Source organism: Lathyrus oleraceus, chromosome 3 (genome assembly GCF_024323335.1).
Source record: "Lathyrus oleraceus cultivar Zhongwan6 chromosome 3, CAAS_Psat_ZW6_1.0, whole genome shotgun sequence".
NCBI classification, from domain to species: Eukaryota; Viridiplantae; Streptophyta; class Magnoliopsida; order Fabales; family Fabaceae; genus Lathyrus; species Lathyrus oleraceus.
Genome location: NC_066581.1, coordinates 524,506,119 through 524,531,279, shown reverse-complemented (window position 1 = coordinate 524,531,279; position 25,161 = coordinate 524,506,119). Strand labels below are relative to the sequence as shown.

The following is a 25,161-nucleotide window of genomic DNA, read 5'->3' as shown; positions in this document are numbered from 1 at the left end:
TTCTAACATTTTGTTATGGGTAGCTGTAGCATCAAGTTTACTTGACAATTGTTTCATCAGTTCAGTCGTATGAGCAGTTTGATTTGTGAAATCTTTGTTTTGTTGAGCTTGAGCATTCCTAAAGTTTTCCATCATGATCTCTATATTTGACTTTCTAGGTGCTTGTGGAGCAACAGGGGCTCCTTTCTGATAACCAGGTGGAATAGAAGGTGTTAGGTTTGGAGGAAACAGAGCATTGTTGTTTTTATAGTAAAAGTTCAGATGATTTCTCCAGCCATGATTGTAAGTGTTGGAATATGGGTTTCCTTGAGCGTAATTTATTTGGTCGGTAGGAATACCAGCCAATAATTGACAATCAGCATTGGTGTGCCCAGGAGTTCCACACAATTCATAGTTTCGTGTTACAGTAGCTACGGTAGTTGCTGGTGTTATGGCTAACCTTTCGATCTTTTGAGTAAGTGCATCCAGTTTAGCACTGACTCGGTCTATGCCATTAACTTCGTAATTTCCACCTTTCAAAGTTGGTTTTTCGGTAGCAGTGCATTCACCTCCCCATTGGAAATGATTTTGAGCCATGTTCTCGAGGAGTTCATAGGCTTCATCATATGATTTGTCCATTAAAGCACCGACAGCTGCAGCGCTCAAATTCATTTTAGTGTTATACAAAAGACCATTATAGAAAGTATGGATAATCAACCATTGCTCAAGTCCATGGTGTGGACAAAGCCTCATCATGTCCTTGTATCTTTCCCAAGCGTCGAAAAGAGATTCATTATCTTTTTGCTTAAATCCGTTGATTTAAGCTCTTAGCATAACCGTCTTGCTTGGTGGGAAATATCGGGATAAGAAGACTTTCTTTAACTCGTCCCATGTGATTATAGAGTTCGAAGGTAGAGACTAGAGCCAAGCTCTAGCTCTATCTCTTAAGGAAAAAGGGAAAAGACATAGTCTAATTGCTTTGGGACTGACACCATTTGCTTTCATTGTGTCTACGTACTGCACAAACACTGATAAATGTAAGTTTGGGTTGTCTGTAGGACTACCTGAAAATTGGTTTTGTTCAACGGCTGATAACAACGAAGGTTTCAACTCAAAATCGTTTCAGTTGATGGCAGGCGCAGCGATGTTGTTGTGTGGATCTTCTTGTGAAGGAACAACATAATACTTAAGAGGACGATTTTGTGGTCCTTCAGCCATAACTGGTTTATATTCTGATTTTGGTTTTGGAAAAGGAAGATTGTACTTAATTCGGAAATTGTGAACTCGGCGTTGTAAATTAATAAAATGCTCGACTTTGTCAACTGGTTGTTCTAGCTTTTCGCCTTGTGAGCGAGTGTTTGGTATACAATTGAATGTTAAGAAGGGTAAATAAAATAAAAATTTCCTTATTCTATACTGCGCAACAATGGAATCACAATATTGACTAAATTAATCTCGTGCAACGGTGCCAAAAACTTGATTGCGACGAACGTGTTTGTCAGATAATAAATGCAAGTATACAGGTTATCGGGTAATTTTAAAAGTTTGTCGAACCCATGAAGACTAATAATCAAACTAATGTTATCTATCGTTGAAATGCAAAGCTATGACTAAAGGTTAAACGGATACGAACGGAAATACAAACGCTAATTGCTAAAGGTTTGAAAATGATTATAAAACGAGACCGGAATATGGATTTCGTGTTCCTAGTGGACTTTGTAGAATTTGGGTGATGATTATGATTAGATTAAGTTTCGTAGAAAATATTGATTTAAAGACTCCGTCTCACCCTCTTGCGCTATTGACTAAAACCACACCTCCTAACCACAGGATTTTGCTCTCGCTCGCCCATTTTAATTAGAAATCATATTTTGAAAACCAATGAGATCCTAAATGATACCTAAAGTGCTCTCGCTGTTTTTAAGATCGATGCCTAGTTTCCACTATTCGGTTCCTTCCACACACTCTGGCGCTATCGGCTAGAACCTTAGTTTGTTTTTCACTCTCGTGTAAAAACAATGAAACATACAATTGGAAACTAAAACCAAAATAGAAATAATTTCGCGCCAATTGTTTCTACCGAGTCTTTTCGGTAACGATGATCCTCATACGCCGGACTCAAGGATATTTAACAAGGTATTATTTTAATTAAAAAAAATGATCAAAGCAACCAAACTTAAAAACAACATGGCATGTAATGTAGTAAATGAAATAACAAATATAAACAATAAAGAAGTAAAAACCTGAAACTAAAGAAAACGAAAACTTGAATTGAATTGAAAATTTTGGCAAGCTTGTCCTTGATCCAAGAGTACAATGAAAGTAAAAGGAAATCAGGTGTGAGAATCCCTCGATGTGATTAATTGTCACTTTTACAGATAAATTTATGCCTAAGACTACGAAGAAAATTCGATAGAGCTTCCGCACAACTTGGATACCTTGAAACACCCCAAAGAGTACTATTTATAGAGATTTCCATCCATGTAACTTCCCTTGATCGTGCAAGCAAAGTGAAGAGAAAATAAGTTTGAGAAAATTGCGTAAAACCACCCATTATCGCAGAACCAATGTCTGCATGATAATGGCGATCACCATTAGGGCAATGGTGAACGCCATTGCCTTGGTTATTGAATGACGTGGCAGACAAGGCCAATGGCGAACACCACATACACACGGCGAACGCCATTGGGCAGAATGGGAAAGATCTTGCTCTTTTGCTTTTCTTTTGCTCCTTTTCCAATTTGTTTTTGAATCTGCTCTGAAACTAGCTGATAACTACAAAATGAATAAAAATGAACTAAAAGGTGATAAAACATATTGAAATAAATACGAATAACATGCGACATAAGCCTAAAAACATGATATAATTTCTCGTTATCACACTCTTATGTGATTGAATTTCCAAGGAAATTTAGAGCAAAAGTATATAAATTACATGCAAAAAATCACATTTAAGCAAGATTTGAGATATCAAGTATGCCCAATTCCCTTCGAATTTTGAGAAACAGTTCAGTTGCAATAGGTTTTGTAAAGATATCTACAAGTTGAATTTTGCTATCAACATGCTCAAATACAACATCTCCTTTTTCAACATGGTCACGTAGGAAGTGGTGACGTTTCTCGATATGTTTAGTGCGAGAAGGTATCACCGTATTTTTGGTTAGATTAATAGCACTAGTGTTATCGCACATATAGGAATACATTGTAGTTTAATAACAAAATTAACTAGTTGTTGTTTGAGCCATAATACTTGAGCACAACAACTACCGACTGCAATGTATTCCGCCTCGGCTGTTGACAAAGCAACAGAAACATGTTTCTTGCTATGCCAACTTACTAAGGAGTTTGAAAACACGTGGCAAGTTCCACTAGTACTTTTCTTATCCTATTTGCAACCAGAAATATTGGAATCGGTATAACCAACAAAATTACAATCGCTTCCCTTGGAATACCAAAGCCATACTTATATGTACCATGAAGGTATCTATGGATGCCTTTTACAGCTTTTAAATATGACTCCTTAGGAGTTGGTTGATAACGAGTGCATATACACACACTAAATATAATGTTCAGCCTAAACTCAGTAAGATATAGAAGAAATCCAATCATACCTCTATACTTCTTGACGTCAACATCCTTATAATTTCCATCTTTTTCCAAGTTTCCATTTTTGGGCATTGGAGTGTCAATTGATTTTACATCTTCCATACCAATTTTCTTTAGAAAATCATTGAAATATATTTTTTCACACACATATGTTACTTTGTCGAGTTTCTTGATTTGAAGACCGAGAAAGTAGTTCAACTCCTCTATGAGACTAATCTCAAACTGGCCGTGCATTAGCTTATAAAACTCCTTGACTAATTGCATGTTAGTGGAACCAAAGATGATATCATTAACATAAACTTGAACTCAAAGAGTATGTTTTCCTTGATCGTTAATGAAAAGTGTAGTAACTACCTTCCCTATAGAGTATCCTTAATCGATTAAGAACTTACTAATTCACTCATACAAAGCCTTAGGGGCACGTTTGAGACCATACAAAGCTCGTTTTAGTTTATAAACATTATTATGATACTCATGATTTTCAAAAACCAAGAGGTTATGAAACATACACTTCCTCATTAATATATCCATTAAGGAAAGCACTTTTCACGTTCATTTCAAATAACTTAAGCTCTTTAGAGCAAACTTAACCTAGTCAAAGGTGTATAGCCTCAAGGCTAGCAACTGAAGCATAATTTTTCTCGTGATCAATACCCTTCTCTTGGTTATAACCTTGAGCTACTATCCAGGCTTTGTTCCTAATTATCGCTCTGTTTTTGTCGAGTTTATTTCTAAAAACCCACATAGCGCCAATAACTTGATGATCTCGAGGATGAGGGACAAGGTCCCGCACATCATTTCTATTAAACTAGTTTAATTCATCTTGCATGGTCATAAGCTAATGCTCATAAAGTAAAGCATCTTTTGTGTTTTTAACCTTGTGAAACAAATGCAAAGTGATAACAAAAATTACTTATCTTAGAGCATGTTGTCACACCTTTGGTGATGTTTACAATATTTACCTAGAATATTATATTATTTACATAGAATATTAAAATAAAAATTAATTAGTCCATGAAGATCATATGTTAGATCTTCGAATCCTTGATATTTGGGCAAGATCAAATGATGGGTACAACTATATTCTCAATGGCTTTACCTCGCATGGATTTTTTTCTGATATAAAACAAAAAAAGATTGATAAATAAATGATTTTTTCTCAATTATATGGTTAAGAAGACCATCTCGGTGAGGTATAAAAAATATGTTCGCTCGCTAATGTAAGACCCCAATTTTGACCCCAAGATCCCTCATGTTATCTCATCATTTGCATTGGCTTTGGGATCACACCTTGGCATCCTCCTTACCCCTCATTCATTGGGTTTGAATTGGGATATATCACCAAGCACATTTGATTATATCATACTTTGTTTTTTTCCATTATTTTACTAATCAAAATACCAAAACATGTCAATGTATAGTTTGTTGCTTTTGTAGGTAGTGTGTGTGCCCACCCATGCCTCATCAAGCTCATATCTAGGGTTTGAGACCCTCAATGCAAGGAAATAAATCAAGATATGGTTCAAACTAACTCTATACGTCATAGATGTATCCCCCATGGTCCCCACATATCATCTTGATCAACAGTTCATCAAGAGTTTGAAGCTTGTTTGCCTTGGAAGCCCAAATTCATCTGGGTATATTATGTGACTTCCTCAGCAAGTTTCTTCATCATTTGATCAAATATATCAAGGGATACTTCATTATAAATAATCCTACACATATATGATCCTCCATTAGTCCCAAATATCAAGAGAATGTCAAGTTTGCAAGATGGTTCATGGGGGTTGACCAGAGAAAGTCGACTAGTCAAAACTGGGGTTCCCTAGACCCTATCTCCTAAAATTGTTGTCATATGAAAATTATTCCAAGAGAAAAGTTACTCCTTATGACATTAAAAACAACTCTCCTGTTGAAGTCAATAGCTACTTTTGCTTGGAAAGTCATTTTTTATTGTGAACGATTATAGGTCATTTTGTCTGAACCCTAGTTAGAAGGTCAACTTCCAAAGACCATAACTTACTCAATTTTATGAGATAAAAACCATTCAAGTTACATGATCAAATTAAAGATGTACTTTTAAACTTTTATGTTTGGAAGAAGTTCAAATTCAACTTGCAAATGCATGTGCGAAGAGGAAACATTATAGGTCATTTTGGGCCATTACCATTGAACAAGTGATTTTCCTCAACTTCTAAAATGCATAACTCCTTCATGCCAAATACAAACGAGGTCAAATTTGTAACAAAATTTAAGAAGTTTGTAATAGATACAACTTTGGTGACGGACCTTTTTCCATTTGAAGTCCATAGCAAAAGTTATTTAAGGTGGAAGAAGTGAACATTTGACTTGGTACTTCGAAAATTTTCAAATATGTTTGATTTTCCAAACTTCCACCTCAAAATTCATATTGATCCAAGCTTCAAATGAAAAAGTGTTAAACATGAAAGTTGTTCCCCTTGATCTCACCTTTCCAAAAAGTTCAATATCACCTCATTTGGACTAAAATTGAGGGACTTGTGCATGGCTCCTTTGTGGTTTTTTTTAGCAAGATTTGGATTCAAATGATCATTCCTCTTTGCATGCTTCCATGTGATAACCTCGGTACTCTTTGTGCATGAATTGTAGATGGATTGTATAATTCTTTAGGCCCAAACCATTTCCCATGCATCCATGCACCTTGGTTTCCAATTTTGGCAAAATTTCAAGTGGTGCAAAGATCAATTCCCTTGCCTATTTAAACAAGCTCATGGCCTCAGAATTCACATCAACACCTTGCTCAAGATTTTCCAAGAGAACTCAGACCCTCACACCATAGAATTTGTTGAGGATTTCTTTGAAATCGGGTTTGAATTTCACTTTTTGTTTTGAAGTTCAAACTCCAAGAACTCATTGCCTTTTCCATCTCAATTGATTACTGCAAGCAAGAGGAGGAAGGGTCAAGTAAATCCAGATCAAGATCAAGTTGAATTGAAGCTACTCGAAGGTGAAGTTTAAGAAACTTCTCTTCTTCGATTCTCCCTCATTTCTCAATTATTTTGATTGATTTTTGGTTGGCTGATGTTCTATCAATGTAGGCAACAAGATTGAGTTGCTTTGAGGTCAAATCGAAGCAACTCAGATCATGATCCTCAAAATTAAAATCCTTGTATCTTTTTATATACTTGGAATTGGAGAAAATTGAGGCCAGATTCGAGCTCCTGAGCATTTTCTCTTTGAAATAATGTCCTTGTTTTTCATTTTCCATTAAGTTGAGATTTGACCAGTCCGGTGGAGGTCACCGGAGAAGATGACTGGAGCTAGGGCTCTGGTGGTGCATTGGCAAAGCCCAAGCCATCTGATCTGATTCAAATGTTTTAATCTTGAGCGTTCATTCTGATTATCACACGTACATTGCATTGACCAAGGAGGATGATGGAATGCGTGCATGTGGCCATCAGATCTGCCACCTCAATCAATGAGGGAGATCTGATGGCCCTTGTTTTTTTTTAAATTTCTTTTTAATTTCTGAATTTATGTTTAATTGCTTTATTTTATTTAATTCATAGTAATTCCACTTTTAATCCAAAAAATATGGGACTTTCACCAAAAATCTTTAAATATTTTTCTCTTTCATTTTCTGAATTAAAAATTATTTTTGGATTAATTTTGATATTTTTCATGAATTAAATATTGTTGTACATATTTTTAATTGTTTAAAAATACTTCTGACATTTCAGAAATGATGAAATTTTTTGTCTAAGGTCCTTTGACCTTGTTTGACATAGAATAAATCTCTTGGCCATTTATTTGGTGTTTTGAAGAAGTTTTAGGTTTTGACCAAATTAAATTGGATTTTTATGTATTTTTAATTTGATTTTTAATTTGATTTTTAATTGGTTAATTATGTACAAATTATGTTAAGCCATTTTTATGGTCATGTGATGTTTGACTGTTTGTTTGGGCATTGGTCAAGGTTGATTTGACTTTTGTTGGATTAAAATCATTGTATTTAGGGGATTGATGAAATGTACATTTCATCTCCCAAAATGAATGAATGCTTTTAATTTGATAAAATTCCTCCCATGACCAATTTGTGTTTCTCTCTTCCCCTCCCCCTTCATTTTCATCCTTATTCTTTCCCATTCCTTTCATTGACCAATGAAATCTCAAATATCCTAAGGCTAATTGGTTCATCAATGACCTGGTGTCAGATAAACCAATACAAGTATGAATGAGATAGGTTCATCCCTCTTGATCTTCTCTTTTAGTGTGTGGTATGTTTTAGGAGTTTGGTTCATTATACCAAATCTCTAACATGCATTTTTCATACCCCAAAATTTTCCCTCCTTTTTTGCTTTTCATCTAACATGTAGCCTAATACCCATCTAACCTCATTCATGTCTCATTCATCTTCATTATTCATCCATGATTAACATTTGATAACGAGTATCATAAGTTCAAAGGATGTGGTCAATGCAAACAAAGGTTTTGCTTGAGGATTATGGTATTGCTCATCATGTGGGTCGAAACCTTAATAGCTTGACTCTTTGGGACCTTAACCATGACACCCAACCCTAATTCTTGATCTTGAGGGATCTTGTGTATGAATTTGTGGATATCTGACATTGACTCCTAAACCCTGATTCTGGGCCTATGATCTGAGGTGTAGCTTATGGAACTTTGTATTGTGTCTGAAGCCCTAATCAGGGGGACTTGGTCCTTGTGCCGCTTATTGGTTTGACTTTTCACCTAAGAGTTTGTTTGAAACCCTAATTCATCAAGGGGAGGTGTTAGGCTATCACATCATGCATCATCCATCATCAAATACTCCACGTGACTATGGGAATTATCCAGTTAATCCACATGCCTACATGGTTGAGATTTCATCTAGTTCGAGGTTTTACTCAAGTATACACAGGTGTGCATTATACCTGGCCACTCCAATCCATTGATTCTAAACCCATGGTGTTTTCAAGTTCATGGGCGTTTAGACATTGATTCGGGATTACATTGGCGCATCGATATTTTGGTCCATTGTTTGTCATTGATCCTTTGTGATTAATAAGGGAATGTGTTCTTGGTGCAGCCATGTGACGTGGTCCATTTTGTTCATGTGTTATCATATGCTCATAGTACTTATGATTCCATGGAGTAAAAGGATTCAATTCATTCATAAGTCAAGTTGGACTTTGCTAAAGTTCATTCAAAGTCAAGTCTTGATTCATGATCATTTCAAGTCCTTTCAAGTATTCAGACTCAATTCCAAGCATTAAGATCAAGTCACATTCATCCAAAATCAGGTGCATTTCATCACAATGTCCATTCCATGAGAAAATGATTTAAAAATGAACTTTGACTGATTGTTGACTTTGGCCAACAGTTGACTTTTTGGTCAACTTTGACCAAAGTCAACCGATTTTATCATGAATCATAAGCCTTTGAAATTACTAAAATCCAAACATTTTATTCAAGTTACCAGTTTCTATTCAACCATCATTCCATTCCAAACCATAAACCAAATCAAACACCATCCAATTCGATTTGTAACACTTTAAACCATGTTCAAGTTAATACAATTTCTATTTGCATTCACAAACCATTATTCAAATTCAACCATTAATCATCCATACATAAACATCCAATTCATAAACCCACAAACTTTGTTCTACAAAATAAATATGTGCATATAATTAACATCTCCAATTACAATTCAATCCCATAATCATTTCCATACAACACCAAAACATAATCACATGTTTGTATGAATTGTACATTGGGCGGTGAAGGTGGAGTGGTATGTTTCCTTTTAATACATCTTTTCCACTTGCAGAAAGGATTACACAAAATTCCAAAGGAGGATGGATTCAAAGTGCAACCCAAGTTCATTTATGTTTCCCAATTCATAAGAGACATGTGCTGATGCAGTGGAAGAAACATGGCCAATTTTGAGACCTGCTCTACTTTCAATGAGTGAATTTGTTGCCTAGCTTAAAGGGATCTCGGCTTGTCGCGCATGACATGAATGCCGCTATTCATAACTCACAACACTCCAAGACAATTAAGAGAGAATCCATTGAGTTCTCATGAATTACCTTCAGCACCGTACCGGTAAGGGTTCTACATAGTCTCACTTTTCGTAAAAAAACCATATGTTGCTGCCAAGGGAAAACCGCCAAGAAAACCTGCAAAATCAAACAAGAATATATCAGTTCTAACAAAACACAACACAAAACCAGCAGGACATTCACCAAAATTAACACCCTCTCTTCAGTTTCAAATCTTCAAAATTTCAACCTAACTGACTCCAGTTAACCCTCCAAACCAATTGACACTTCATGGAAACAGGATTAACGGCGCCCCGAATTATAACCAAGTTAACACCTAGAGAACAAGTTGCTAATAATGCACAAAGCAGTTCACTAATAAGCCGACGCCTTTCGTCCCCGAACAGGAATCGATAAGAAATGCAATATTCATTTCAATTCTGATTTCCACTCCAACTAACCATCCTTTATTCTAACAGCAGACTTCCTAATTGCTAACTAATAATCTAACAGAATTCTTCCAACTGTATTTTTTAACAAACTCCCTCTTCTAACACCTTCAACAGATAACCGAAACTGAAAAAACAGCGTAACAGAAAATCAACTAACTTAACAAACTTTTTTGCAAATCTAACAACCTAACTAACCGAATTCTAACAGAATTCCTAACTGTTTTGGGGAGAGAGATACTATAAAGACTAACCTTCTTTCTTCATTTTGGGATTTTTTCTTCAGTTTCCAATCTCCATTCTGTTTCACAATTTTCATCACCCTGCAGATCTTTGACCCTACTTCATTCTGCATAACCCTGCACAAAAACAGAAATGCTATTGACGGCATAACCGAGTTTGACCTTCATCCATTATCAACCTTCCGCATCAACCACTTCTATCCAATAAACTCAACGAACGCACTGAAAGGGAGAAAGATTCAGAACCAGAAGAAAACGAAAAAGGAGAAGGAAAATCCTACGGTTCCCGGGCCTAAACACATTTGTTGTACATCAATTACCAGGTTTTACACCCTCTTTTTTTTATAGATTTAATCAAGTTCTTTTGGCTTAATCAAGGTTAGTAAAATGTTAATTAGGTTATTGATTTTTAGGGTTATAAGATTCTTAGATTTCCTAATTAAGCTTTAGAGTTTTTAGTTAGAATTTAGGATTTAATTAGGGTTTAGTATGGTTTTCTAATTAGAGTTTAGCATAGTTTAATTGGAATTATTTAGGTTTAGTTAGATTCTATTTGATTATAGATTTTAGCCATTTTCTAATGTTAGGTTAATTAGAATTTTAGAACTTTAGGATTAATAGAAATTAAAATTTTAATTAGGATTGTATTAAATTGTAGAATTTAAATAAGACTTTTCGAATTTAATTGGATTCTTAGGTTTTAATGAGACATTATGGAATTAGCATACAATCTAAGTTAGATTAAAATTAGGTTTTATTTGATTTTAGAATTTAGTTAATTTCTAAACATTAGGTTAGCATAGATTTTGGAACTTAATCAATTTTTAGGTTTTAATTAGAAGTAAATTTTTTTGTCCTAATTGGATATTTTGTAAATGATCAATTTTCCCTTATGAACTTTATTTCGTTATTTTAGTGATAAATTGACATGATCCCATTAGGATTAGAATGTGAGATTAGGATTTAATCATTCCCTAACAATTGTAGGTTCTCTTAGGACTTATGCATAGGATTTTTAATCAATATTTTTTACGAACATGTACATGCTCCCTTAGGACTTCTAACTTAGAATTTTCAACAAATTTTAAATCAATGCATGGTCCCTTAGGACAGTTTCTAACAATTATTAACTTTGATTAGATCTAAACCTAGTTCCCTAAAACCAAAATAAAACCCATGATTAAATCGATCAAAAGCAATTTTGATCGATTAAATCCTTTGAACTTGTATAATCTCACAGTCCAAATTGAGTGACTAAAAGACCCTTGGTCACTTAATAAGACTTTTCTTCTAAGTTGTGGAGCTCAAGGCCTCAAGTCAGATTCTCGATCAAGGTATCCTTAGTGATACCAAGCAGCAGATTATTCAAGCACATCAAAGGTGGCATATTCAACACTTGTTAAATCAAAGTTAGAAGAGTGTGACACGAGCCTTAAGCAATAGAGAAGGAGTGGGACTGAAGTATTCCTACCCCCATTCTGAGTATCTTTGGGTATGGGACGTATTACCCAGCATTCATCGTATTCACCTATATTCATAGACTTTAGCATAATTCTAATCATACGATTGATTAGTCTCTCTTTTCACAAATAAAAAGCAACTAAAGTAAGGACTTCAACAACTTATCAATCATGAATCAAGTTGTACAATACGAGCCTTAAGTAATGGAGAAGGAGTGGGACTGGAGTATTCCTACCCCCATTCTGAGTATCTTTGGGTATAGGACGTATGACCCAGCGCTCATCGTATTCGCTTCTATTCATAGACTTTAGTGCAATTCGATCGAACGATTGATAAGGTCTTCATCATCATTGCGAGAAACAACTACAAAGACTCTTCTCTCTCCACTTGAAATTTAAGACGAGAGTTACATGCCATGAGCCTTAAGTTGTAAGGAAGGAATGAGACTGGAGCTTTCCTACACTCATTCTGGATATCTTTGGGTGCGAGACGTTTGGCTCATTGCTTATCGTATCAACCTTTACCCATAGACTTTAGTATGATTCTCATCCAGTAACTATCAAGCCTATCCATTCAACCTATTCAAATCACTTCAATTTCAATCATTCATTTCTTCATGCCTCCAATCAATTTCTTTTCAGCCCTAGTGGGTCGAACTACAAAAGCTCTGATTTCCATCATTGCACAATGAGGGTACATAGGCAGGAGAACCCAGTTTCTTCGCGAGCTATCTTATTTATCAATCCATCTTCTCTACCCTATTTATCCATATCCATTCACTCAATCATTACCATCTTTTGAGATCAATCATATTACTTATTGGACTCCTTGTCTATCCTTTTCCGACGTCCTAATGACAGTCCATCTCATAAATCAAGAGTTGTTTGGCCCTCAACCCAAACACTTAGTTCAGTCTTTCTTTTTGGCTTTATCCTATAGTGGCGGCCTACTAGTCCACGTATTGGTAAATGCCTACCTTGCTCTTCGATTAAGAGTCTATCCTTATCTTGGATCCAAGATACTGTCCTCATTTGATCTCGAATTATTGATTCCCCAGCAAGTGATACATTATTCCTTGCACTCCAATACTGCAATCCTTCTTTAACTTGATGTTTATCTTGTGAGTCCCTATTGCTTAGACAAACATCTCTCTCTCTCTCTCTCTCTCTCTCTCTCTCTCTCTCTCTCTCTCTCTCTCTCTCTCTCTCTCTCTCTCTCTCTCTCTCTCTCTCTCTCTCTCTCTCTCTCTCTCTCTCTCTCTCTCTCTCTCTCTCTCTCTCTCTCTCTCTCTCTCTCTCTCTCTCTCTCTCTCTCTCTCTCTCTCTCTCTCTCTCTCTCTCTCTCTCTCTCTCTCTCTCTCCCTTCTCGTAGTTCCGAACTACGATTGCTCTAACTTTCTCATTGCACAATGAGAATTCGTAGGCACGAGGATGAGAATCCTTGGCGAGGATACTTCTAATTATTCCTCCTCCGCCTTAGAGCATCATCCATATATTTCACTATTCATTACCTATCTTCGGTCATAAATCGTTCACCCAGTGACATACTGTCTCTTTGACATCTAAATACACTTTCTTTGGAATTCCATATACATCTTTTTTAGGACACCTAATGTAGTCTGCCTTTCTACCTAGAGTTGTTTGGGTAAACAACCTCAAACATTTAATTCCTTCTTTTTTAGCTAACACCCTATAGTGGCGGCCTGCTAATCCGTATATCGGTTAACGATGTTTCCCTCTATGGTAGAAATCTCATTTCTCTTATGGATTCCAATATACTTTCACCTTTCGATTTCAAACAATACTTATTAAGTCACTTGTTACCAAATCCTCTGATTTTGTGACTTTGGTCACTTCACTCCATTCATCTCCATGATGCACTCATATTCTACCTCCATTCACTCCATGTTATATACTTATTCTTTTAGCCAAATATATTGTACCTTTGTGCTTCGTCTTGTACCTCCTTGTGAACCAAGAGTTGTTTGGCCCTTGACCCGAACACCTAATTCCTCTTGTTTTTGGTTGTTCCAATATAGTGATACAGCACTGTAGGCCCTCACTTGTTGGTTCATACCTGTTTACTCTTAGGTTCATCTTTTCACCCCTTGTTGGAGCTCAAAACATTGTCCTATGGTTCAGACCATAGTTTCTATCACACTTCTTTCCATCTCCCGCCTCTAGTTCCTTGAACTACGAAGCTCTGAATTCCCCATTGCACTATGAGGATACATAGGCATGGGGGCCCTAATCCTCACCGAGCACTTTGTCTATTTCTTTTCCTTTCCCATTCTTTCGCGAGTAATCTGTAGATATCACACCTATTCGAGCGAGAACAATCAAAATGGTTCACATGGAGTACCATGGATGTTTGGGGTGCTAATACCTTCCCCTTGCATAACCGACTTCCTTACCCATCATATCTCTTTCCCCCGGGTTTTATCGATGTTTTCCCTTCCCTTTGGGGATAAATAAAGTTCGATAGCGACTCTTTTGTATGTTCGAGCATGCGATATGTTCGAGTATATTTCCGCTAGCTTCAGCATTAACACCTAAATTTTTATTGCTCGGCCTCAGATACTTGTGTTTTCTACATAAGTCTAATTACGATTGCTTAACATAGAGCTAAATTTAACCCTAAATGCATAGAATTCTAGTAAGTGATATTGTAAGTCTCCCATTCTTCATGGTATTGTGTGGAAACATGGCCTTTTTTCCTTCCTATGGAAGATGTCTTGGTTCAAGGATCCATGCTTGTGAATGGATAGTTGAGTATTCTCCAAAGAATGACTTAATCAATTAAAAAGCAAAACACCACTAACACTTAACTAACATTTGACTAACTATTGCTAATATTGCTTTACTTCCAAGTCACTTACTTTATGCAATTTAATTTCTAGTCATTTGTCATTCATTGCCATTTGCATTTCATTAAACTTGTTTATGTTCATGTCATTTTCACTTTGCTCATTTGAGCCATATCTTGTGATTGTATATACTGTTTGTGAATTTTGATTGTGCTTGTGGTCTTAGGACCTTAAAATACTTAATAAAAAACAAAAACCCTAAAAAAATGTTTGGTGGACTGTTGAGCTTGATCTGAACTTTTGGACTTAGAACTAGGCAACATTCGCTATGCAAAAAGGATTTGGCCAATGCCAACATTCTGAGACCAAGTTATTATGAACTGAGCCTTCATCTGATGCAAGTCTTGGGATTTATTTGAATTCATCTGCTACATTTTCTTGATGTAAACTGTTATTTTGATCTTGTGTCTAATGCTTTATTTTGAGTTGATTAAGGAGTATTTCATCTGGAACATAAGAAGATAAAGAAGACTGCTAGATATGGGATTTGCTTGCTTAGATGTGGCTATCTTTATTTGATGCCTTGATCTTCATGATGTCTGATATTGCTAATTTCTTGATTGATTATTGCTTGATTCAAAGTCCAAAGGGAAAGTGTGTTTCCTATATGACATTCTTGTCTGTTGGATTGCATCCCATTGGTCAGATCTTTTCAACTCTTAACTGTTAATTTTAGGCTTAGGGTAGCCTCTTCATCTTCTCTCACTTCTTAAATTTTAAAATCTCTCCCTTTTTCAAAAACTTTCTTTACTTGTCATTTCAAACTTAGACTTTGTTTTAATAATCAGAAACTTTGGCCTTATGCCATTGAATTTTCAAACTCTTTCTTAAATCAAAATTGTAAATAAACTTAATCATATTGACTTAAAATTTCAAAAGACGAGAACTAACAACTTCATTCAATTTTTTTTGGCCTTTGTGCCCTTCTCAATTAAACTTCTGATTAAAAGCAATTCATTCATTTTGAAATTATTACCATGAACTACGAGGTTTTGATCCCTCATTCTCATGTTGGTATGTAGGCACAAGTCCGAAGGTCTTGTCAAACACAAAAATATAATCAATGGATTCTTTTCTCATCCCCACACTCTATTTTTTCTCAAACATCTTTTATACCAAAAACATATACACACATAAAAAAGGGTTCACTAGGAGTACGTAGGACACTTTGGGTGCTAACACCTTCCCTCTGTGTAACCAACCCCCTTACCTGTAATCTCTAGAATTTTATTAGTTTTGATTTGAAAAATTCTTATCTTTGGGTTTTGTTCGTACTTTTCCCTTCTCCTTTGGAAACAATAAAAGCGCGGTGGCAACTCTAGTTTTATTGACGTTCAACTTATCCATAGTTTGATGGTCATGAATTTACCGCTACAGCTAAGTTAAAAACCCAAAAGGGAGACTTAGGCAAAAAAGAGCATCTCGATGGATTGAAAATCCAAAAGAATGATCCAGACATAAGTTAGAGATGTTTTAAAAAATGACAAAGATACTGCATCAGGAAAGACTGGTCGATGTAGAAGAACCAAAAGCATGAAGGATTAATCCAATTGCTCTCTTCAGAATCAATGTTCTAATGACTGACGGTTATTGGGAAAGTAGTGGTTATTGTGATTCAATGTAAACCTCATTCTCGTTTCCATTTTCAGTTCGTTCCTTTTATAATATCCCATATGGAGCTACACTTTTGTGTGTTACCATTTTATGAACGAAAGTTTGATTTATCAATTTCTTTCCATTTGTGTTTCTTTGTTTTCTTTCTTTTGCAAAATTTCATTTATTTTTTATGATATAATTTTGAAACTAAGAAATAATAAACATACTAAGATACGCAAATGCTTTGACATTTGAAATGGTTAAATTAAAATCAATGTTTTCTCAAAAGACAATAAAGTCTTAACACACTCTTAGATTACCACAAGAAGAATATCCGCGGGGGCTCAGCCAATGAACCTTCCAAAGATATCGTCATCCTGATACATGATCGATAGGCTAGACAGGGTTGCCCAGAAGCATCTATCTACATAAGCATTTAGCAAAGATCCACATCTCGGGGAGTCAAGAAGATTTCAAAACCACACCAAAGTTCCTTTGTGCCTGGCACATTAACCCAATCTTTACATTGCAAGCATTCATACATCATAGATCATGCATAATTCATTTGTCACATGAATCTTGTTGTTGTCAAATTTTACCCTTTTGCCAAAATCTAACTCAGTTGGGGCCTAACAAAATAGATATTTTTTCGTAAGGATCAATTTTTCTTTTGTTTATATGATGTATTGTCAGATGTGTCTACCTATCTGATGTATTTCGAGATATTCCATTATCATTCTGATGTATTTCCAGAATTCTTTTCTTTTACTTGATGTTTTGTCTGATGTGTCTGTCATTTTGGTGTATTTCCAGAAATTATTTCTTCTATCTGATGTATTTTTGGATGTCTCTGTCTTTCGGATGTATTTCTGGATTTCCGTTTCTTTTATTACCAGATGTTATTTTGGTTAATTTTGTGAGAAGCCAGAACCCACCATGTTTGTTAAGTGAGAATCTGTAATTGGCTTTTGGATTCGTGAATCACCAGATACTATTCAAACTTTCTTTGAGAATCCAAAAACCAACCTGTTGGTTATGTGAGAAGTCATAACCCGTCTTTTGTTTTGTGAGATTCCAGAACCTTTTTTTCGTTACGTGAGAATCCGTAACTTATTTCATTTTGGTTATGTGAGAATCCATAGCCTATCTTTTTATATGTGAGAATCCATAACTATTTATTTTTGTTAAGTGAGAATGTGTAACTTGTCATTTTTGTTATGTGAGAATCCATAACATTTCTTTTGTAGTGTGAGAATCCAGAACCTTTTCTTTCGTTACGCGAGAATCTGTAACTTTTTCATTTGGATTATGTGAGTATCCATAACCTCTATTTTGTTCTATGAGAATCCATAACTTTTCATTTTGATTATGTGATAATACATAATCTATCTTTTGTTCTATGAGAATCTGAAACCTTTTCTTTTCGTTACGTGGAAATCTGTAACTTGTCATTTTTGTTATGTGAGAATCCATAACATTTCTTTTGTTATGTGAGAATCCAGAAACTTTTTTTCTCGTTACGTGAGAATTAGTAAATTACCTTTTATTTTGTAAGAAGTCAGAACTCTTTCATGTTACGTAAAAATCGGTATTTCACCTTTGGTTCCGTGAGAAGCCAAAACCCTTTCCTGTTACGTAAAAATCCGTAATCCACCTTTGATTCCGTGAGAAGCCAGAACTAACCATTTTTTCTCAAAGTATCCTTAGGGAGTCATTTCACCTTACCTTATTTTTCATTCCCGAATAGAACTTAGTCACTGGTCATCTCTGTAAGCCCCAAAGAGTCTGCATTACATATCCTCAGCAAGCTCATAACATCTCACACCATTGCATTTCATACATTCAAGGGAGAAAATTTGGACCTTTAATATTTAACTATCTTCCAATACAATCATATGAAGATCGTCGTCTTTCTTATTATACGATGGAAGATATTTAAATAGGGGCAGTTATCACACCCTTAATTTCCCACCTTAAATCTTTTACTATAAACTACACATCATAACCACTTTGTTTGGTACCATCTATTTGACTGTTCTAAACACATAGCTAGATCCACTTCATACATTTTGCGTTTGTCATTATCATTTTTCAATTTCAATAAAGAGGCTAGATTGTGTTTAGGTCATTATGCTGGTGAAAGTCGTTTGTTATGACACAGTGTGGTAGAAAGCTAATTAATGAGCTTTAATTCATGTTTGCATTAAGCCTTTCATCTTTCATATGCATTTTCACTTTCTTAAACTATGCTACTTGTATTTTTTAGGAACACTTTTATTTTTATTATTTCTTTTCATTTTCATCCCATTCATCATATATTCTATACATCACACTTGAATTTGAAGTTAACCATCATTATAAATCAAAACCTTAAGGTTTCATTCTCATTTTTAACCAAAGTTGTTTTTTTCTTTTGAGCTTAACAAAGTTTGGCTTCTTGAAACTCATCCCATTATCATATCATTTCATATTTTAAAGTCCATACATTCTTTTTTCTTTTGAGCTTAACAAAGTTTGGCTTCTTAAAACTCATCCCATTATCATGTCATTCTATACTTTAAAGTCCATACATTCATGTTTTGAATGTAACCATTTAAACAAAATATTTGAATCATTTCCACACATAATGTAAGTAGAAATAAATCAACATGTTTGTTTATTCCAAAGAGTTCAGTTTTGGTATAAATAGAATTAAGTAGAAATTCATACACTTGTTTTGACTTTTACATCATGAATATAAGATGGGGTTCAAAACAAAAAAAGAGAAAAAAAAAGGTTTGTTTTTCTGCGGTAATTTCCAAAAACTTGTTTCCCTCGAATAATCATATATCGATTTGAATCAAATCTTTTTCTGATTAATATAACAATAAATTTTTTTTTACAATAAAATCGAAAGAAGAGGAACATTGGAGTCTCACATTTTATGAAAACCCTGAACAATCGGCCTTGACGCACACGTCTTGGTCTTATCGAACTTTATTCTCCGCAACCAAAATTCATAAATACTTTGAATGAAAAATGAACATTAGAGTCTCGCATTCTCTGAAAACTCCGAATAATCAGCCCCGAGACAAACGTTTTGGTCCTGCCGAATATTCTTCATTCTCCTAAAAATATTCAACACATCAAACTTATTTTTGTGACGTTGTGCAATCGAGAACCACTTTTAAAAGAATGTTGTTTAATTTGTTCTAATATCATACAAACAAACGTCGTAAGTCTAGATCTACGAGCAGCGTTTTACCGTTCAACAAAATCAACCAACCAACAAACATTTGCTATAAAGAATTTTGTAGTTTTGAATTCCTCATTGTACTTGAGGATACGTAGGAATGAGACTCATAATCTCGCCAAGCACCCTAATAAAAATCTTTTAGTGACCATTTTCTCTTCCTTTTTGCACTTTTTATCATCCAAAAATTAAAATAAATAACATTAGTTAACATTCTAATTACAAATCTAACTAAAATGTTTCAATTGAGTACAACGGACGTAAAAGGTACTAAATATCTTCTCCTTAGATAATCGATTCTTAAATCATGATTTTGTTGCAACGATCATTCTCTTTTCTTTTAAGGATTTCATCGATATTTTTTTTCTTCTGGAATAAATAAAATTCGATAACGACTAAGTTATATTCAACCATACTAATAAGCTATAAAGAATGATTTTTTCACTGGTTTTCATGTTAGACTAGAGCAATTGTAAGCAATTGAACCTGTAATACCACTAACCCATGAGCCAGAAACAACCTGATATATCACAAGTGTCACCTGAATCAAAAATAAGTTAAGATTATTCATCAAAAGAAAAGAATGGCCTAAAATCATTTTTATTAAAAATCACATGAAACGGGAAAAGCAAAATCTATGCGACGAATTGAAATGTCGAAACGAAGCTCTGAATCAAAACGTCAGACCGAAGCGTTGTATCGAAGCGCAAGATCAAAACACAAGTGTCGGATCGAAATGATGAATCCAAGAAGCGAATCAAAATTTTGAATCAGAGGAAGAAAAGAAACACATAAAATTCAATAACACATGAATCTTAATTGATAGAAAAGCTTACCTCTGAAAATCAATTTCTTTGATTAAGAGAATGCCAAACGATTTATGAGAAGAAACAATTTCTTTAGTTTTTTCTTTGGATTCACATGACTTGAAGCAATTTCCTTGATGATTTATGAGAAGACGCAAGAAAGGATTGTTGAGCTTACCTGAAAATATAGGCTTAGATTTTTGAAAATTGATTATTGAGAAGAGAATAAGAAGAAACACAGAAGAATAAGACGAATTGTGGCTATTACCGTAGTTAGAATTGCAATAAATATTAAAGTGGATTGTAGACAAAATCAATCATATTGAAAATCATAAATGAAAAGGGGCAAAAGTAGTCTATTAAGCTTTAAGTTCATCAAATTGTTCTTATGGTGGTTTGTAAAATGATTAGTGACTTTGGTTTTATCAAGTTGTAGTGGACACTTGAAATAATTGAATGTTGTCATGTAATCTATCATATTAGTTTTAATAGAAGTATGTGTTAGGTGTGACCATGAAATTCAAATAGTAGTATGTGTTAGGTGGGAATTGATTTTTTCATTTTAAACAATATATTTCAATAATAAGGAGAAATATAATGTCATGGAATTTGAAATTCATATGAATTTTGATTTTCCTTGTCCAAAGAAACTCTTAAATTACATGATTTGCTTTAGTCTAACCTTGAGTTTGTGTTCTGAGTTTGCATTCAACCTTGTGGAAATTGAATAGAACTTAATTAACATTGTCTTATAAGTTGTATCAATGTTTTATACTCATGCTTAAATCTATTTGTCAATAAAGTTAGTTTAGATGATAATGCTTAAATCTATTTGTCAATCAAGTTAGTTTAGATGATAAGGAGTTAATTCATGTCTTACAAGAGTGTGAGTTCAACTTCCATTGTTGATATGCAAAAAAAATAAAATTATACTCCCTTCGTTTTATAAAAGTGTCCGATTTGAACAATTCACGGTTTATAAGAAAATGATTAGATGTGTTGATTTTGATGATAAAATTAGTATTATTTATTAGAATAACCCTATTAATTATAGTTAAAAAAATGATTGAATAAAGTAAAAACTAATAAATAAGAGTACGATAGTGGAAAAATAATAATGAATACTGCATTGGTATTATAAAAAGACAATTATTTTGAGATAGAAAAAATATGCAAATGAAATACTTTTTATGAGACGGAAGGAGTATAATTTATATGTATTTCAATAAATTTTCTTTGTTCTTTGAGATTTGCTTAGTCTAGGGAGTCTCAAAAAACCCAACTATCATAAACTTTTTTCAATAAATAAAATATTTGAAATCTCTCTTACTAAGAGTGTATTTGCATATGAAATGTATTAGAGCCTTTTCCAACATTTTTTTTATCTTCTAGCTCAGTTCACTATTTGTGCTCGATATATCCACTAATAGATTGGATGGGTCGTGGGAGGGAGAGGAACTTAGAACTTTAACTGGATTATATCTTTTATATTAAATTAAAGAATTTTTCAAATTCAAAAACATTTTTTTCATGAACATTTTTATTATTTTTATAAGTGTCTGTATCATTTTAAATTTAAAGAAACACTTGAGTATTTAAATGTCTATATCATCTTGATTTATTCATTGAAGAAAAATATTGGATTTTCTTATACAAAAAAATCAACAAAAATTTAAAATTGATCAAAGTCTGTCTACAATATTTTTCTACTTCCATACGTGGGCGTGGATTCACTGAATTGGGTAAACAATTGATTGTGTTATTTATTACTTTTTTGCTCCATCATCTATTACTTGTTATTGTAGTAGTTTTGGTGTATCTTGTTGAATCAGATGTCAAAGCATCGAGTTCAAACATATATCCCCTGAGAAACAAAATTTCAAAGACTTTACTTTTAAAGAAATAAAAACATTGAGAAACAAAATTTCAAAGACTTTACTTTTAAAGAAATAAAAACATAAAGTATAGTTCTTGCCTGGGATTCGAAACATAAACTCATAAACATGATTCTAACCCATCACACTCTATAAAACATAACACACGTCATTTTAGATATTCTCTCATTCACACGTAAAAATTACTTTCTCACTCACTCAAAGACTTAAATGTTAGAGTGCTAACATTACATATCCATATATCGCCCCGCCTCTACCGGAAGCCCAATATACGGCATCAGAACTCTCTTTTGTGCAATATCCACCGATTTCTATTTCTTGTACAAAAATGATCTAGACTGGCAAAAAAAATCCAACATTATTTGAAAATTAAGGCTAAAAATCAAAACCGTAAAAATTCTCACACTCAAAACAGACAATGCCTCATAGTTGCGATATACAACTATAATGTTTTTAGTGACAAACTTTATATTTAAGTCACTTTTTTTAAATAAAAAAAATAGTTGTAGGTGTCCCATTTTAAAGTTTAGTATTTCTTTTAAGTTTCATTTCAATATGCTTTTGGTCCACTTATTTCCGTATTTTTAATTTTTTATCTCCTATTCTAAAATTTAATATTTTTATTAAAAGAATTTAAATACCTTGTGATGGTGATGATTAGGTTAAATTATTAATTAATACGTATTTAAAAAATAAACTAATAATTTTAATTTAATTTTTTAATTTTTTTAAAAAAATAATTAACACAAATTTTAAGAAAAATATTTTAAACTTTAAGGGCATGTCTTTGCCACATCTCTCCTATCCACAAGAAAGAGATGATGCAAAGATATGGACCATTAAGCCCAGAATATTTCAAAAGATATTTGGCCTAAAATATTTCTAAACTATTCTTGTGAAAAGAACAGATTTTGTCACTTTGCACTAATTGGAAACATTTCCAATGAGATAGCTTTCTTACACAATAAAACAAACAAAAGTAAAAGCCGTGTATAACTTTGCCTTTGTCGGCAAATAACTTTCATAATAGTTTTTTTTTTTCTTTGCATTCATAAAAATTTCCCCCAACAATTCACTTCTTCCTTTATTTCTTAACACCGAAACACCGATGGCATTACTATTCATTTTTCTAACACTCTTATCAATTTGAACTCTTTCTCTTATTTTTTCCTTTATAACAAACCTTCCCTCAATTCCTTCAAACAACACATACACTTCTTCACATGATGTCTTCCAACAACAACATTAAAATCCACGAACACTTCAAAGTTGTTCCTCCATCTTCATCCCAAACAACAACAATCTCTCTCACTTACTTTGATATATTTTGGCTAAGGTTCCATCCAGTAGAACGTGTTTTCTTCTACACCCTCCCAAATTCACAATCACACCCCTCTTTCTTCTTTCAAAAAATTGTTCCAAATCTCAAATCTTCACTCTCTTTAACCCTTCAACACTTTCTCCCTTTAGCTGGTAAAGTCGTTTGGCCTTCGGATTCTTCAAAACCATTCATCCAATTCAATCCCAATGATAATGATGATGCAGTTTCATTGCTCATTGCAGAATCTGATTTGGATTTCAACCATGTCATTGAAAACTCACCACAAGAAGCTTCCTTGTCTCGTTCTCTTATACCCTATTTAGAATCAACAGGTTCTTTTGCTTCTGTTATCTCAATTCAAATAACCCTTTTTCCAAAAAGTGGTTTTTCTATTGGAATCACCACACACCATGCAGTTCTAGATGGAAAATCTTCAACAATGTTCATCAAAGCTTGGGCTTATCTATGCAACAAAATGATTAAAACCGAAGAAGAATCACCAACTTTGTTACCAGAGTTAATGCCTTTATTCAACAGGGAAATCATCAAAGACCCAAATGAACTTCAAGCAAAATTCACAGAGAATTTGAATGAAATGGCAACCAAGATGTTCCCAAATGAAAAACCAAACCAACGAAGCTTGAAGATATTCGCTTTCGAACCAAAACTCGACTCTCTTCGTGCTACGTTCAAGCTCACGCGTGAAGATTTGGATAAGATAAAGCAAAGGGTGTTATCGAAATGGGAAATAATGGATACAAATGAATCAAAGCCGAAGCCAGAGACTCTATCTTCTTTTATTCTCACTTGTGCTTATTCACTTGTTTGTATTGCAAAAGCTATTCATGAGGTAGAAAAAGAGAAAGAGAAGTTTGGTTTTGTTTTCACAGTAGATTGCAGAGGAAGGTTAGAGCCACCAATACCAAAAAACTATTTCGGAAACTGTGTTTGGGGGATTATCATTGATACACAGCCATTGGATTTCATAAAAGAAGATGGTGATTTTTTAGTTGCAAAGAGCATGCATGAGAAAATAAAGATGGTGAATCAAAATGGGTTTGATAAATTTACTCCTATGCCAAATGAAGGGATCGAAGTAATTGGATTGGCGGGTTCTAATAGATTTGGTGTTTATGAGATTGATTTTGGTTGGGGAAGGCCGGAAAAGGTGGAGATAGTGTCGATTGATAGAGGTTTAACAATTGGTTTGGCAGAAAGCAAAGATGGGAATGGTGGAGTTGAAGTTGGAGTAGTTCTTAAGAAAGATGTAATGGATCTCTTTAGAAATTTGTTTCTTGAAGGACTAGGTAGGAATTAGATTAGATGAAGTCCTCGAGTATAGTGATTGAGTAATCTCTCTATATGCATAGGTGGCTCGAATAATGCATATAATATGACTAAGTTTTGAATTTGTCTTTTGAGTTTGAGTTAGTTTTAGTCTTTTTTAACAAAATTAAAAAAACAATATTTATTCTTATACTAATATTTAGTAATCAAATTCTGACATTAAAATATAAAATATAATAATAGAGTGTAAAGACTATAACATTAAAACATGAAATATTATAGAATGTTAAAATTGATTATTATATTTCACATTTTAATACCAGAACATGGTTAATATTATGATATTTATTGGTTAATGAAGTATTAAACATGGTAAATGAATTATAAGAAAAATA

At 33.9% G+C, this 25,161-nt stretch overlaps 1 protein-coding gene, 2 long non-coding RNA genes and 1 other non-coding gene across 6 annotated transcripts; 2 read left to right on the top strand and 2 right to left on the bottom strand.

Annotated features, from left to right (window-relative positions):
* Positions 1-706: 706 nt before the first annotated feature.
* Positions 707-813, top strand: LOC127133553 (small nucleolar RNA R71). The gene has a single exon (XR_007807514.1). It is a non-coding gene; the product is annotated as a small nucleolar RNA R71 (small nucleolar RNA).
* An 8,315-nt stretch (positions 814-9,128) lies between these two features.
* LOC127128648 (uncharacterized) lies at positions 9,129-10,759 on the bottom strand. The gene is made up of 2 exons (XR_007805990.1): positions 10,315-10,759; positions 9,129-9,749 (listed from the first exon to the last, which is right to left on the bottom strand). It is a non-coding gene; the product is annotated as an uncharacterized LOC127128648 (long non-coding RNA).
* An 8,140-nt stretch (positions 10,760-18,899) lies between these two features.
* LOC127128647 (uncharacterized) lies at positions 18,900-20,739 on the bottom strand. 3 transcript variants are annotated; one of them, XR_007805989.1, is made up of 4 exons: positions 20,532-20,739; positions 20,294-20,441; positions 19,944-19,998; positions 18,900-19,332 (listed from the first exon to the last, which is right to left on the bottom strand). It is a non-coding gene; the product is annotated as an uncharacterized LOC127128647 (long non-coding RNA). The 3 variants fall into 3 exon arrangements; XR_007805987.1 differs by having other exon boundaries at positions 18,900-19,998; positions 20,532-20,738; XR_007805988.1 differs by having other exon boundaries at positions 18,900-20,441.
* A 2,473-nt stretch (positions 20,740-23,212) lies between these two features.
* On the top strand, positions 23,213-24,890 carry LOC127128646 (phenolic glucoside malonyltransferase 1). Its single transcript, XM_051058016.1, has one exon. The coding sequence runs from the start codon at positions 23,382-23,384 to the stop codon at positions 24,795-24,797; it is 1,416 nt and encodes a 471-aa protein (XP_050913973.1). The 5' UTR covers positions 23,213-23,381; the 3' UTR covers positions 24,798-24,890.
* The last annotated feature ends 271 nt before the right edge of the window (positions 24,891-25,161 follow it).